Genomic DNA, 13,867 nt, shown 5'->3' with positions numbered 1-13,867 from the left:
GCCCTTCTCCCCCGATCGCTCAGTTTGGCCGTGCGGCCAGCTCTAGGAAGAGTCCTGGTAGTTCCAAACTTCTTCCATTTACGGATGATGGAGGCCACTGTGCTCATTGGGACCTTCAATGCTGAAGACATTTTTCTGTACCCTTCCCCAGATCTGTGCCTCGATACAATCCTGTCTTGGCGGTCTACATACAATTCCTTGGACTTCATGGCTTGGTTTGTGCTCTGACATGCACTGTTAACTGTGGGACCTTATATAGACAGGTGTGTGCCTTTCCAAATCATGTCCAATCAACTGAACAGGTGGACTCCAATCAAATTGTAGAAACATCTCACGGCTGATCAGTGGAAACAGGATGCACCTGAGCTCAATTTTGAGTGTCACGGCAAAGGCTGTGAATACTTATGTACATGTGATTTATTTTGTTTTTTATTTTTAATAAATTTGCAAAGATTTCAAACAAACTTCTTTCACATTGTCATTATGGGGTATTGTTTGTAGAATTTTGAGGAAAATAATGAATTTAATCCATTTTGAAATAAGGCTGTAGCATAACAAAATGTGGAAAAAGTGAAGTGCTGTGAATACTTTCCGGATGCACTGTATGGAATGATTATTTGTTTTCTGACTATAAAGTGTTGGATAGGAGGCTAGCTAAAGTTTGATGATTAAACTTGGTCTTATATCGATTTGAAATTTTGTAAGCTGATTGGTTGATCTCTATGGGAATAAAAGTCATACCTTTTCGTATGAGTCAAGTCGTACGATATATTAAGAGTTGTCATGAGACTATGTTGCTCACAAATTACAAGCTTGAAAATTTTCTCTGTAGCTCTAGCTGGGGTCCTGATTAGCAGATCACCTAATTATAAATGGATTTTGTGAGTCTCAAAATTGGTGACAAAATAGATTTTTTTATTTATTTTTTGGGGCACTTTTAGGGCAAAATTTTAAATTCATGACCAGACATTTATGAAAGCAGACCTCATTTAGATAATTTCAATATATCCAAATTGTATTTCTATACACACTGTTCATTTTGATAGATATTTCAGTTTTTTTAATAGGACAGACATTGTGTGTTTTTTTTTTTTTTTTTTTTTTTAAACAATCTAAATGGATAATTTTATATATTTACAGACAAAAATCAGTGTTCTTTGCTGCCCAGCCTAAAGATGAAAATCTAAGAGAAAAAAATGTTTAGCCATTTTCTTTGATGACAGTAAGAATTACACGTCATGTCAACTGCCCAAATATGCACACATGGCAGCCATCAGACTTGTCTCCATTCCCCAACATCTATACATTTTCCTGCATGGTGCTCACCCTGGCCTTCAGAGCTGTGATCCTGCCCCCTGTAGAGTCTGCTCCACCAGCTCTCCTGCAAATACACCATACACACCATCAGTGCTCACGTGAGATGCCACTGTAAACTTATGTGGATTGGAGGAGAGGAGGACATGTGGAATGGCCGTGGACAGAGAGGGAGTGGCAGACCGGAAAGGGAAAGAGAGTGAGGTTACCTTGGGTCGACATTTCTAAAAAAGCTGCTTAAGGCCTCATCGTAAACTCCCTTCTGCAGAGACAAATACAGAGAGACTGAGTAATGGAGCTACTCATGAAGGCTAGAGCCTTTTATATCAGAAGACCACAGCAGGTGCTGGGTGAGAAAAACATTAAAAACACAGAGACAGATTTATGTGGCAATAACCTTTAAGGCGGCAAATATAAAAAAGCATTCCACAACAACCTGCTCGATTTTTCCATATTTAAAAACAGTTGTGCAGTTTTAAATGGTCTGATTTTCATCATTTTTGTGTTTTCAAAAATAACTATTCAAGTAAATGAATACAACATTTCCTTGCACCCATTTGTCATTACCGCAAAAGCAAATTAATTATTTAATTAATAAATGACATTTCCATTGATGAAACAAATAATATATATATATATATATATATATATATATATATATATATATCTCAATTCTAGAGACTGTTGTGAGTGAAAAATCCAGGAGATCAGCAGTTAAATAAATACTCAAACCAGCCCATCTGGCACCAACAATCATGCCACAGTCCAAATCACTGAGATCAAATTTTTTCCCCATTCTGATGGTTGATGTGAACATTAACTGAAGCTCTTGACCCATATCTGCTTGATTTTATGCACTGCTGCCACATGATTGGCTGATTAGATAATCGCATGGATGACTGTTGGTGCCAGACAGGCTGGTTTGAGTATTTATTTAACTGCTGATCTCCTGGATTTTTCACTCACAACAGTCTCTAGAATTTACTCCGAATGGTGCCAAAAACAAAAAAACATCCAGTGAGGGGCAGTTCTGTAGATGGAAATGCCTTGTTGATAAGAGAGGACAACAGAGAATGGCCAGACTGGTTTGAACTGACAAAGTCTACGGTAACTCAGATAACCGCTCAGTACAATTATGCTAAAAAGAATATAATCTCAGAATGCTGTTCTGAGATGCAGGTTGCCGCCGTTTTGGTGGCACAAGGGGGACCTACACAATATTAAGTAGGTGGTTTTAATGTTGTGACTGATCAGTGTGTGTGTGTGTGTATATATATATATATATATATATATATATATATATATATATATATATATATACACATACATACATACATACATACATACACACACACACACACACACCGGACACTTTATTAGGTACACCTGTATATCTACTTATTCATGTGATTATCTAACCAGCCAATCGTGTGGCAGCAGTGTAATGTATAAAATTATCAGATATGGGTCAGGAGGTTCAGTTAATGTTCACATCAACCATCAGAATGGGGAAAAATGTGATCTCAGAGATTTAGACCGTGGCATGATTGTTGTTGCCAGACGGGCTGGTTTGAGTATTTCTGTAACTGCTGATCTCCTGGGATTTTCATTCGCAACAGTCTCTAGAATGTACAGAGAATGGTATGCAAAACAAACCACTGACCGGCACTCCTGTGGACGAAAACGCCTTGTTGATGACAGAGGTCAGAGGAGAATGGCCAGACTGGTTCGAGCTGACAGGAAGGTGACAGTAACCCAAATAAATGTGTTAAAACAGTGCTGTGCAGAAAAGCATTCCAGACTGGTTTGAGGTGACAGAAAGGCAACGGTAACTCAGATAACCCCTCTGTACAATTGTAGTGTGCAGACCAGCATCATAGAATGCACAACATGTCGAACCTTGAGGCAGATGGGCTACAACAGCAGAAGACTACGTTGGGTTCACTTCTGTCAGCCAAGAACAGAAAACTGAGGTTGTGGGCCAACCATTTGTGTACCTCATTAGAAATTCTGATTTGTCAGACCAGGCGATGTGTTTCCAATCATCTACTGTCCAGTTTTGGTGAGTCTGTGCCCACTGCAGCCTCAGTTTCCTGTTCTAAGCTGACAGTAGTGGTACCCAGAGGGGTTTTCTGCTGCTGTAGCCCATCTGTGTAGCCCAACAATATTCGATGTATTGTACATTCAGAAATGCTTTTCTGCATAGCACAGTTGTAATGCGTGTTTATTTGGGTTACTGTCACCTTGGACCAGTCTGGCCATTCTCCTCTGACCTGCCATTAACAAGCCGTTTTCATCCACAGATCTGCCGCTCATTGGTTGTTTTCTGTTTTTCGCACCATTCTCTATACACTCTAGAGACTGTTGTACGTGAAAATCCCAGGAGATCAGCAGTTACAGAAATAATCAAACCAGCCCGTCTGGCACCAACAATCATGCCATGGCCTAAATCACTGAAATCACATTGTTTCCCCATTCTGATGGCTGATGTGAAAATTAACTGAAGCTCCTGACATGTATCTGCATGATTTTATACATTACACCACTGTCACACGATTGACTGATTAGATACTTGCATGAATAAGTAGATGTACAGGTGTACCTAATAAAGTGGCTGGTGAGTGTAATATATATATATATATATATATATATATATATATATATATATATATATATATATATATATATATATATATAAAAACACACACACACACACACACATACACAGTACATTCAGAAAGTATTCAGACCCCTTCATTTTTTTTTTCCACAATTTGTTATGTTATGTGCTAAAATGCTTTTTTCCCCCACATCAAGCTACACTCCAAATCCCATAATGACAAAGCAAAAACCAGATTTTTGATAACTTTGCAAATGTATTAAAAAAGAAAAAACTAAAATATCATTGACTTAAGTATTCAGACCCTTTGCTTTGACACTCGAAATTTAGCTCAGGTGCATCCCATTTCTCTGGATCATCTTTGAGATGTTTCTGCACTTTGCTTGGAGTCCACCTGTGGCAAATTCCATTGATTGGACATGATTTGGAAAGGAATACACCTGTCTAAATAAGGTCTCAAAGCTGAAAATGCATATCAGAGCAAAAACCAAGCCATAACAGGATTGTGTCGAGGCACAGATCTGGGAAAGGCTACAATTTTTTTTTTTTGGCTACATTGAAGGTTCCCAAGAGCACTGTGGCCTCCAGAATTCTAAAATGGAAAAAATTTGGAACAACCAGGACTCTTTGTAGAGCAGGTCGCCTGGCCAAACTGAGCAATCGGGGGAGAAGGGCTTTGGTAAGAGAGGTGACTCTGGTTGAGCACCAGAGATGATGTGTGGAGATGGGAGAAACTTGTAGAAGGACAACCATCACTGCAACACTTTCTGGGCTTTATGGCAGAGTGGCCAGACAGAAGCCTCTCCTCAGTACAAGACACATGAAAGCCCACTTGGAATTTGCAAAAAAGCTCCTAAAAGACTCTCCGAGATTCTCTGGTCTGATGAAATGAAGATTGAACTGTTTGGCCTCAATTCCAAGCGTCATGTCTGGAGGAAACCAGGCACCGCTCATCACCTGCGCAATACCATCCCAACGGTGAAGCATGGTGGTGGTAGCATCATGCTGTGGGGGTGTTTTTCAGTGGCAGTAACTGGAGGACTGATCAGTAGCTTCAGCAGTTTTTTTCTTTTATAATAACTTTGCAAAGTTATCACAAATCATTTTTTTATTTTTTTTGCTTTGTCATTATGGGGTATGGAGTGTAGATTAATGTAAAAAAATAAATAAATAAATAAAAAAATAATAATAATTTAAAGCATTTTAACACAAGGCTGCAACATTCACTTCCAGCACCTGTACAATCAGCACTGGTGCCCCCCAGGGATGTGTGTTCTCCCCACTATTCTCCCTGTATACCAATGACTGCACTGTCAAGGACCCCTCTGTCAAACTCCTGAAGTTTGCAGATGACACTACTGTCATCGGCCTCATCCAAGATGATGATGAGTCTGCATACAGAAGGGAGGTTGAACGGCTGGCTCACTGGTGCAGACACAACAACCTGGAGCTCAACATGCTCAAAACAGTGGAAATGATTGTGGACTTTAGGAGGAACACTCCAACACTGACCCCCCTGGCCATTCTAAACAGCACTGTGGCAGCAGTGGAGTCTTTCAGGTTGCTGGGCACTACCATCTCACAGGACCTGAAGTGGGAGACCCATATTGACTCCATTGTGAAAAAGGCCCAGCAGAGGTTGTACTTCCTTTGCCAGTTGAATAAGTTCAACCTGCCACAGGCGCTGCTAATGCAGTTCTACTCAGCAGTCATTGAGTCTGTCCTCTCCACTTCAATAACTGTCTGGTTTGGTTCTGCTACAAAATTGGATATCAGAAGACTACAAAGGCCAGTTTGGACTGCAGAGCGGATTATTGGTTGCCCCTTGCCCTCCCTTCAAGAACTGTACACTTCCAGATTGATGAAAAGGGCTGGTAAAATCACTCTGGACCCCACTCACCCAGCCCACTACCTTTTTGAACTGTTGCCTTCTGGCTGGCGCTACAGAACACTGAGCACCAGAACCGTCAGGCATAAGAACTGTTTTTTCCCTCAGACTATCCATCTCATGAACGTCATGAATCATTACATGCAATACACAGCCTAGTCAATTATATTACTTAACATATCCTACCTCTTCTGCATTACATTCCCTTGCACTGTATATAACAGATTTGTATTTGTACATACTATATGTATATTTTTGTCTTATTGTGTTTTTCTATTCACTTTTTATTTTTATTCTATTTTTCTTTTATTATCTCTGTCTTGTTATTGTATTGTTTGTGCACTGGAAGCTTCTGTCATCAAGAAAAATACCTTGTATATGGAAGCATACTTGGCAAAAATGAGGTCTGAATACTTTCTGAATGCACTGTACACACACACACACACACACACAACGTATTAATTGACTTGTAAAGTATTAAGTATTTATGGTATACATAATGGTATTATGCTATTACAGTAACAAAATTCTAATAAGAATAATTGAGAACGAGAATTATAAACTCAAAAGTAACAAATAAAGAGGCAACTTTGATAGAAAATGTTACAAAATTAATTGTCATGAACATAACATCACAATGCAAAATATCTTACCAGTCCAGTACCAGTTTTCTTCAAAGTTGGGGCGAAATATGAACCAAATATGTTCTTTACAGGCTTCGTGAAGTTCAACCATTAAAAATACATCTAAATGGTATCGTGAAATAGAACTTAACTACAAATTAACTTATGATGTACATTTAAATAATAATAAAAAAAGAAGATCAGAATCACATAAGAACTCAGCTCAACTTAAAAAAAAAACAAAGTCATAAAAGGACAATTATCAGGGCAAATTCTAAGTTATAACCATAAATGTATTATTTGCAGCTAATTGTGCATGACGTCATTGTTCTCACTTGATTGACGTGTGCGTGTTCTCTGAGCGCGAGGTCCCAGAATCGGCATCCCACCTGATTCCCGCACTGACCAACTGCGAAAAAACAACACAAAACTCAGACATGAGGTAAGAGACAAGCTCAAGGCTCAAGGCTCAAGGCTCAACACTCACTGACAGGCGGATGTATTACCAGCATAGATGAGAAACTAAACACAGAAAGGCAAACTGCGGTTTGCTTTACTATATATCCTGCTCCTGTAACGAAGAAACTTGTGTCGCGTGCAGTGCTACGTTATAAACTCTCTTACCTTGAACCACTATGGACTGTGTCATCTTTAGAGTTCGTGGAATAACATCAGATCAGTCCCAAATTTGACTTTATTACACCATTGCTGCCTTGAGAGCAACGTTCTGTAGTGTTACCATAGAAATAGTGGGCGTTTCGCGCCTCAAGTTGAAAATGGTCGTGGGTTGATGACGTAAACAGGATCGAAGTTCTGTTTAGTTGCTTTTCTCATCGGTTTAAATAGTGATTGGTTCGTTGTGGTATCCTCTGAGGGGTTGTTTTTCTCCTTGCGTTAAATTGGTGATTGTTTTGTCCCGTTGTTCTCCGTTGGTGCTTTTGTGAAAGATCATTTTCCATTTATGTGTGTAGCTATAACAGTCCACTGCAAATAATGAATGTATATAATCAATGGATTGTCTGTTTTTACATTAAACACAACCTAATCATAAATAGCTATTTTTGTATTTCCAAACTCTGGAACTCTCTTACATATGTTTGTTAAAGCCAATCATGCATTTATTAATTCACATTTATATATTTTTTCTTTTCTTTACAATCCATTACAACCTGTATCAAAATTGCATTTTAAATAAAGTTTATTAATATCCTCGCTGATAACCCCACCCTAGCTGGTCTTACAGGCTGGTTTTATATGGTTTTCAAGTTACAGACAGCATATTTTTATTTTTTAAATTTTATTACGTTCCACTGTTCTTATGTTGTCCACATTATGAACTGAATGTGGAGTTGAGGTTTCACGGGGTTCAAAAATGTTTGCTTTCTGTCCATCACTACACCCATTTTTCAATTACTTCACATACAGATACTATTAGAATATTAGAAATAAAATCAGCTTTATTAAATACACAATGAAGCAGAAAATCAACAAGAAGTCAGATAAAGCAGTGAGGAGTGAATAAATTCATTTACCTGATATATGTCAGACATATTCATGACAAAATAGTCTGTTGCTGTGTTGGGAATAGAATACTAAAATACTGCTCTTACTAATTCTGCAGTATATAGTATGTATACTGTGCACATTAAGCACATTTTCTGTTTGGATACAGAACCTCAATAACCTACATTTGCAAAATGTACAATGCAATGTGCTTAACTTGTCCTTTGACATCAAATGTAAAGGAATCAGAGACAATTTTAACCATTTAAAAGAATTTCATGAATTTAAAATGCAAATAGTTACTATTTCCAAGTTGATAGCTGGATTTGGAAATTATGAGGTCATGTGACAATGCAGTATATTAATTTTGATATATAAAATTTTGATTGTAGAATAATGCTGCCTTCTTGTGCTATCGGTATTATCCTACTTCCAACTTCTGAAGTGGTAATTGCCAATATGTTGTGTTCAAATGCTTTGTTGTCAGAAAGAACAGGAAACATGGACGATGCCAGGTTCAGTCATACATATTTCTTGAGGTACTTTTATTTTGACACCATAATACATAGGCCTATTGCTCAGTTAGCTTGCTGATGATAATGGGATATTGATCAAATACAAGCTATTTTCACAGTGTAAAAATGTAAAACATGCTTAAAATGGTTGCTGATATACATAAATGAATATGACCGAAACGGCAAGCATTAACAATTAGCACTAAGTATTTAGAAAAATGAAAACCTCTCATTCTTAACAGAAACCATACTCTCCTCCACCATGTTAAAAGTTTACATCTCCCAACTCGGAAACTCAGGTATCAACAGGGACTAAAAATGGTTTAAAGGTTTTTTTGTAGAACGTAACCAAAAACGGTCATTTTCAATTGTTCCGGAGTAAAAATGTTATTTTTAAATGCTGGTTGCCAGTTAATTTTGTTCCAATAACTTTTTCATGAAACCAATGTCCGAAGGGTTTGTCACAGTAAAATTCTGGAACTACACCACTTCATGTTGCCTGAAAAAACATGTGCTTTGATTCTAAAGGAAACTTCTGCATCACACATTTCTTTGACCACTGTGGATGTAGCATTCTGTGAATGAAGACCTTTTTCACAACTATGTATAATTACTAAATGCATGGTTATTCCAGATACAAGGAAAACATTTAGAAGTAAAAAGTACATTTCTCAGTTGTTTCCAAGTCTTCACTGAATTATTGTTAGATATGACACATTAATACAGATTTGATGCTGCCGGGTTTTGACTTAGACCATAGATCTGCAATAAATATTTAACTTGAATTAACTGTATGCTTGTTATGATTTCTATGCTGATAAATTCACCACAACGGAAAAAAAATCTAACGGCTTATTTTCACTTATTTTGGTGAGGCAAGTGACTTATTTTGGGCTTGTTTTTCCGGACCACACTACTTGATTTCTTGCGAGATCTGACAACACTGCAACTGGTATTTTACCCACCCTTAGCTAAGAGTACTGTCATTTTAAAAAGAACATTATTAACCATTTTTTTATTTTGTTCTAACCGGTAAACATTTGGAAAGTAGGCTGCGGAACATCCGAACCGGAACGAAAAAATACTGCTTTTGCTCAGAACGAACCAAAATGAAAAACATTTAGTTTTTAGTCCCTGGGTATCAAAATTATATTAGTTGTTCATGTGCAACTTCCGAGAAGGAAACTCATATTTACGCTAATTCCGATAGCACGTGAAGGCAGCATAATACCTACTGTTTCACTTATTTATTTTTTTATTTTTTTATTTTTTAAATAGTATGCAGTATTCAGTAAGAATAGTAAGATAATATTCCATTCCAAACATTCTTTTTTTCTCTCTCTCTCTCTCTCTCTCTCTCTCTCTCACTCTCTTACTTTATGGCTTTGTAATTATTTTGCAATTTTTGCAAAAGTATCAGTGTTTTGATGACACAAGACCTCAATTTAAGATCTTTTAGTGTCAAGTTAATATAAAGATTGCAGTGCTCATTATTTGCAGTACATTAGTAAAATATAAAATAGCCTTAAATAATGCTAAAGAGGCATGTTAGAGACATCAGCGCTGCTTTATACTTTATTGGTACATAAGCATTAACAGAGGTTCAGTTCTGTTGCTGTTGAGACCCAGAGTGGCAGTCGCTCAGGCAGCAGGACAGGTGCCCACACCGACTGCACCGCTGACCAAGGCCGCTTTACTGAAGCTCACAGGAGATTCGTTCACAGACAGGTTCCTTATGCAGCCTGTGTAGCCCCTCCTGCTGAGGAGACTCTCAGGCAGCATGGAGTCTGGAGCAGAGAAAAACATAAAACATTTAGTAAACTCTGTCACTTTAAGATATACGATCCATAGTTATTTACACTAGTTTTGGAACAGATAACAATGAAACACCAGTACGTGAACACAAATGTCACACAGTTTTTATTTCATTCATTGTGTTTTCTGGAATGTGTCAGAATGCAATTCAAACGCAATGCAAGTACGCTTGTATTCTCAACATTGCATTTGGACACTTGCATAGAGTTTGTAGCCTCACACTAATGAACTACTGTATATTACTTGGTGGAAGAATTGTTTGTTGTCATTATTATTATTATCATTATGAATTAATTTATTTATATATTTAACTTTGGTGTCTTTTATTATGCATGAAGTTGATCACTCAACTCATTTGTCATCATTTCCAAGATTGTGGTGATTTACCTAATTTTAACATGAATCTGAGAAGGCACATTTAATACAATTTTAATGTTATGTATAATGATATTTTTGGCACACATGACACATTTTATTTTCATGACTTTTATGTTTTTGCTAATTTGGCATATCACTATGCAATTTTCTTGTGTCATGACGCCATCTTGTGGTGTGTACATGTATGATGTTGGTACGCTTTGAGGTCGGAAGTGAGAATTTTGATTTTCAATATATTCCCACCTTCCACTTTGTCTAGAATGTGACAATACTGATCATTTTCTCTGATGTGAAAAAACAAATGACCTGGGGCTCCTCCAATAAACACTGGAGGGCTGGTGCTCTGTGCTGTTTGATTAACAGGCCCCACAACTTGATTCCCCTCTGAGTCCACGTCCAGCTGCACCACGTTTCCATTTCTAATCACTGGAAAGCACAACAATCAACCAAAGCTTAATGTTAGCATTGCACTAGTGAGTAAGCAATGAGCATGTAGTAGACAGTGAGGTTGACATGTTTCACATGTGGGGTTAGGGAAGTTTGATGATTTGAAATTCACAAAGTACAGGATAGATACCAAGAAGAATCATAAAAAGGCAGGCTATTGCTAATGCATTAAACTGTTTTTCAAAGTTACACATTAATATAATGTTTGGAGGTTTTATAGTAAAGGTTTATTAATTTTATGTCTCTACCTGTAATCTTGTGCCAGTTTCCATCACAGATTCCCTGTCTAGAAGACACGTGTGTGGAGAACTCACGAATACCATTATTTACCACCACAAACACCTAAAAATATGTACAAGTAAGTTTTATTATTGTTAGCAAAACCTGAAAGAAAACATTTTCATTAACTCAAATAAAAATGTATTAACAGTATTAAACATTTAAACACATTCACTTTGGCAGCCCTGAAATACTGAAACTAGATCAAACTAAATTGAAACTATTAGGGAAGGGATGATATGTTTACCTCACGATTCGATTCGATATATGATACGAGGTTCACGATTTGATATCATCTCAATTTGAAATCTCAGTTTTTTTTAAATGTTTGTGCAAATTTCACATAAAAATTTCTCATGAAAATATAGTTCTTTAATACACATTATAAATGCTCAAAGTTGAAATAAGAGTTTCTCATATACCTTTCAATATAAGAAAAGAGAAGTCTCTTCATCTCTTATTAATGAGAGAGAAGACTCGGTTCTTCAGTGCATCTGTGCTATTTGTGATTAATATTTCTTGTTACTTTTTTAACGGGCTGTAAAGAACAAAAAGGGTGTTAAAAGACACATTTTTCCATGACTGTGGAGTGCGGGACCTCATCTTTGATGAACACACATTACACGGAAGAAATGGTCCGTTTTAATTTCAAGCACTTTTTAACAAAACAAGGTGATTTTCCAGGTATTCCACTACTTACTAAATTCAAGCACTTTAAGCACTTCAAGGACCTTGTGCGAACCCTGTAAACGGTATAGAAAATGAGCGCAGTAGGGGTCAAATCAAGCGATAGAGATATTATGATGTTTGACAAGTCATTATTTTTATGATGGGTCATTATATTTATGATCACATGGACAAAAAACATTGTTGCAAATTTTTAAATATTGAGTTTTGCCTCGATATGGTTTGTCATTTTTTTCTTTGTTCGTGATATATCGAAATTCGATATATCGTCCCATCCCTAGAAACGATAGAACTGAAAAATGCAAAACTAACAACCTTTGAGTGAAAACTATTGTAAAATCAACTAAATTGGGACAAACTGAAAATAAAATAGAATTAAAAAATGAATTAAAAAAATAAAAGCTACAATTACCCTGGTACAAGTTTTAAGAATTTGTTCTGTTTTAAAGGTGCACTCAGTAACTTTTTGCTCGTGTCATCTTGGACTTACAGTGACACCTAATGGTGTGGATGCAGCATCATTTAAAATCAATAGTTTTCAGTTACAGATGCCATTGTAGAAATTCACCATTCACAATCAGCCATGATTAATTTAATCCAAGAGTGAAAGTGTACAATAACAAGAGAGTTACTGAGATTAAGCGAGTAGTATTCAGCTGGTCATGTGATTCAAACATGACTGCCCCCATGAGGGCGAATAAAACAGCTTTATAAGATTGCTTATATGACTAGAGTCCTCAACTAATGTGTGATCATAATTTTATACATATATTTCAAAATTACAATTAATTTCTTTAGGAGTAAATCTTTTTTAATGGGGAAAAAATTACTGAGTGCACCTTTAAATTGTGTGTATAAAGTAAAAACACGTATTATTTTTGATGAAATAATAACCACTGCAATTCTCTTTTTTCACAGAACTTTGACCACAATGCATAAGGAGGTTATAAAAGATCTCAGATATGATCTTCAAACCTGGCTTTGATAGATGTACATGGTAAGATATTCCTTCTCTCCACTGAATATATGCAGTAGCACTCCTGATGCTACACGGGGGCGCACCTCCATCACCAGCTCAAATCTTTGTCCAAAATTAAAAGAGTCATCTGCAGGTCAGATGAAAAAAAGCATGGTTTACATCAGGATACTATCCCTGGATCTGTTTGTAAGCACAATATGACATTCATTCAGACAACAGGAAATATGATTCTTGATTAGCAGTCTTATGATTGTATTTAGCTCTTTAGCTCCCCAAGTGGATGCTGAAATTGTGCTACTCCAAGATATGTGCACGTGTAACCCCTTGACCGCCACAACGGGGTGTGAAATTTCTCTATGCATATTCAACAGCTGCAAGTCTGTTTCCCAAGACCTTGAGGTTTGTTAGAATCCTCTTCAACCTCCCAACCAACCAGATTGCTGCGCCATGGTAAGATTAGGCATATCACATTCCTTTTCTCTCACAGGAGCCTCTGTCTGTCTATAGCTCTAGCTTATGTCAAGGGTTTGCAAAGTTTTTTTTGGCTTGTGCCTCAAAATGGCAGCTGATATGAGATGAGATAATGCTTTGTTTTTTGTTTTTTCCATAGTGCAAAATTATATATGTATATTGACTGAAAAGATGAATTCCCCTATAAATCACACTTCCATGAATGTCTCTGAGGAACAAATAAAAAATGTAAATAAATTATGTGGATAGACTCATCAGGGCTCATGGAGCCATGGTGGGAATACTGTCTCCTCTTTCTCAGAGGGGCCTTTCCAACTTAATTAAGGGAATATGAGAGAGAGTTCTAGA

General features: G+C 37.0%; 2 protein-coding genes across 5 annotated transcripts in view; both read right to left on the bottom strand.

The window, feature by feature from the left end:
* The window catches only part of LOC127415838 (tubulin epsilon chain-like), a 31,433-nt gene extending 24,226 nt beyond the window's left edge, over positions 1-7,207 (bottom strand). For 2 of the 3 annotated variants that reach the window (XM_051654826.1, XM_051654827.1), the window contains exons 1-4: positions 7,070-7,207; positions 6,781-6,854; positions 1,524-1,576; positions 1,327-1,381 (exon numbers count right to left, since the gene is read on the bottom strand). In XM_051654826.1, the coding sequence (XP_051510786.1) occupies positions 1,327-1,381; positions 1,524-1,576; positions 6,781-6,854; positions 7,070-7,094 (207 nt within the window). In that variant the 5' untranslated portion in view covers positions 7,095-7,207. Of the gene's footprint in view, positions 1-1,326; positions 1,434-1,523; positions 1,577-6,780; positions 6,855-7,069 lie in introns of those variants that run through there. The other variant, XM_051654828.1, reaches the window with a different exon arrangement.
* A 675-nt stretch (positions 7,208-7,882) lies between these two features.
* LOC127415769 (laminin subunit alpha-4-like) overlaps positions 7,883-13,867 on the bottom strand; it is a 68,640-nt gene continuing 62,655 nt past the window's right edge. For both annotated transcript variants that reach the window (XM_051654664.1, XM_051654663.1), the window contains exons 37-40: positions 13,045-13,175; positions 11,352-11,445; positions 10,963-11,082; positions 7,883-10,250 (exon numbers count right to left, since the gene is read on the bottom strand). In XM_051654664.1, the coding sequence (XP_051510624.1) occupies positions 10,105-10,250; positions 10,963-11,082; positions 11,352-11,445; positions 13,045-13,175 (491 nt within the window). In that variant the 3' untranslated portion in view covers positions 7,883-10,104. The remainder of the gene's footprint in view (positions 10,251-10,962; positions 11,083-11,351; positions 11,446-13,044; positions 13,176-13,867) is intronic.

Source organism: Myxocyprinus asiaticus, chromosome 25, assembly GCF_019703515.2.
Source record: "Myxocyprinus asiaticus isolate MX2 ecotype Aquarium Trade chromosome 25, UBuf_Myxa_2, whole genome shotgun sequence".
NCBI lineage: Eukaryota > Metazoa > Chordata > Actinopteri > Cypriniformes > Catostomidae > Myxocyprinus > Myxocyprinus asiaticus.
The sequence above is the reverse complement of the archived record's forward strand: the minus strand, read 5'-3'. Positions and strand labels throughout refer to the sequence as shown.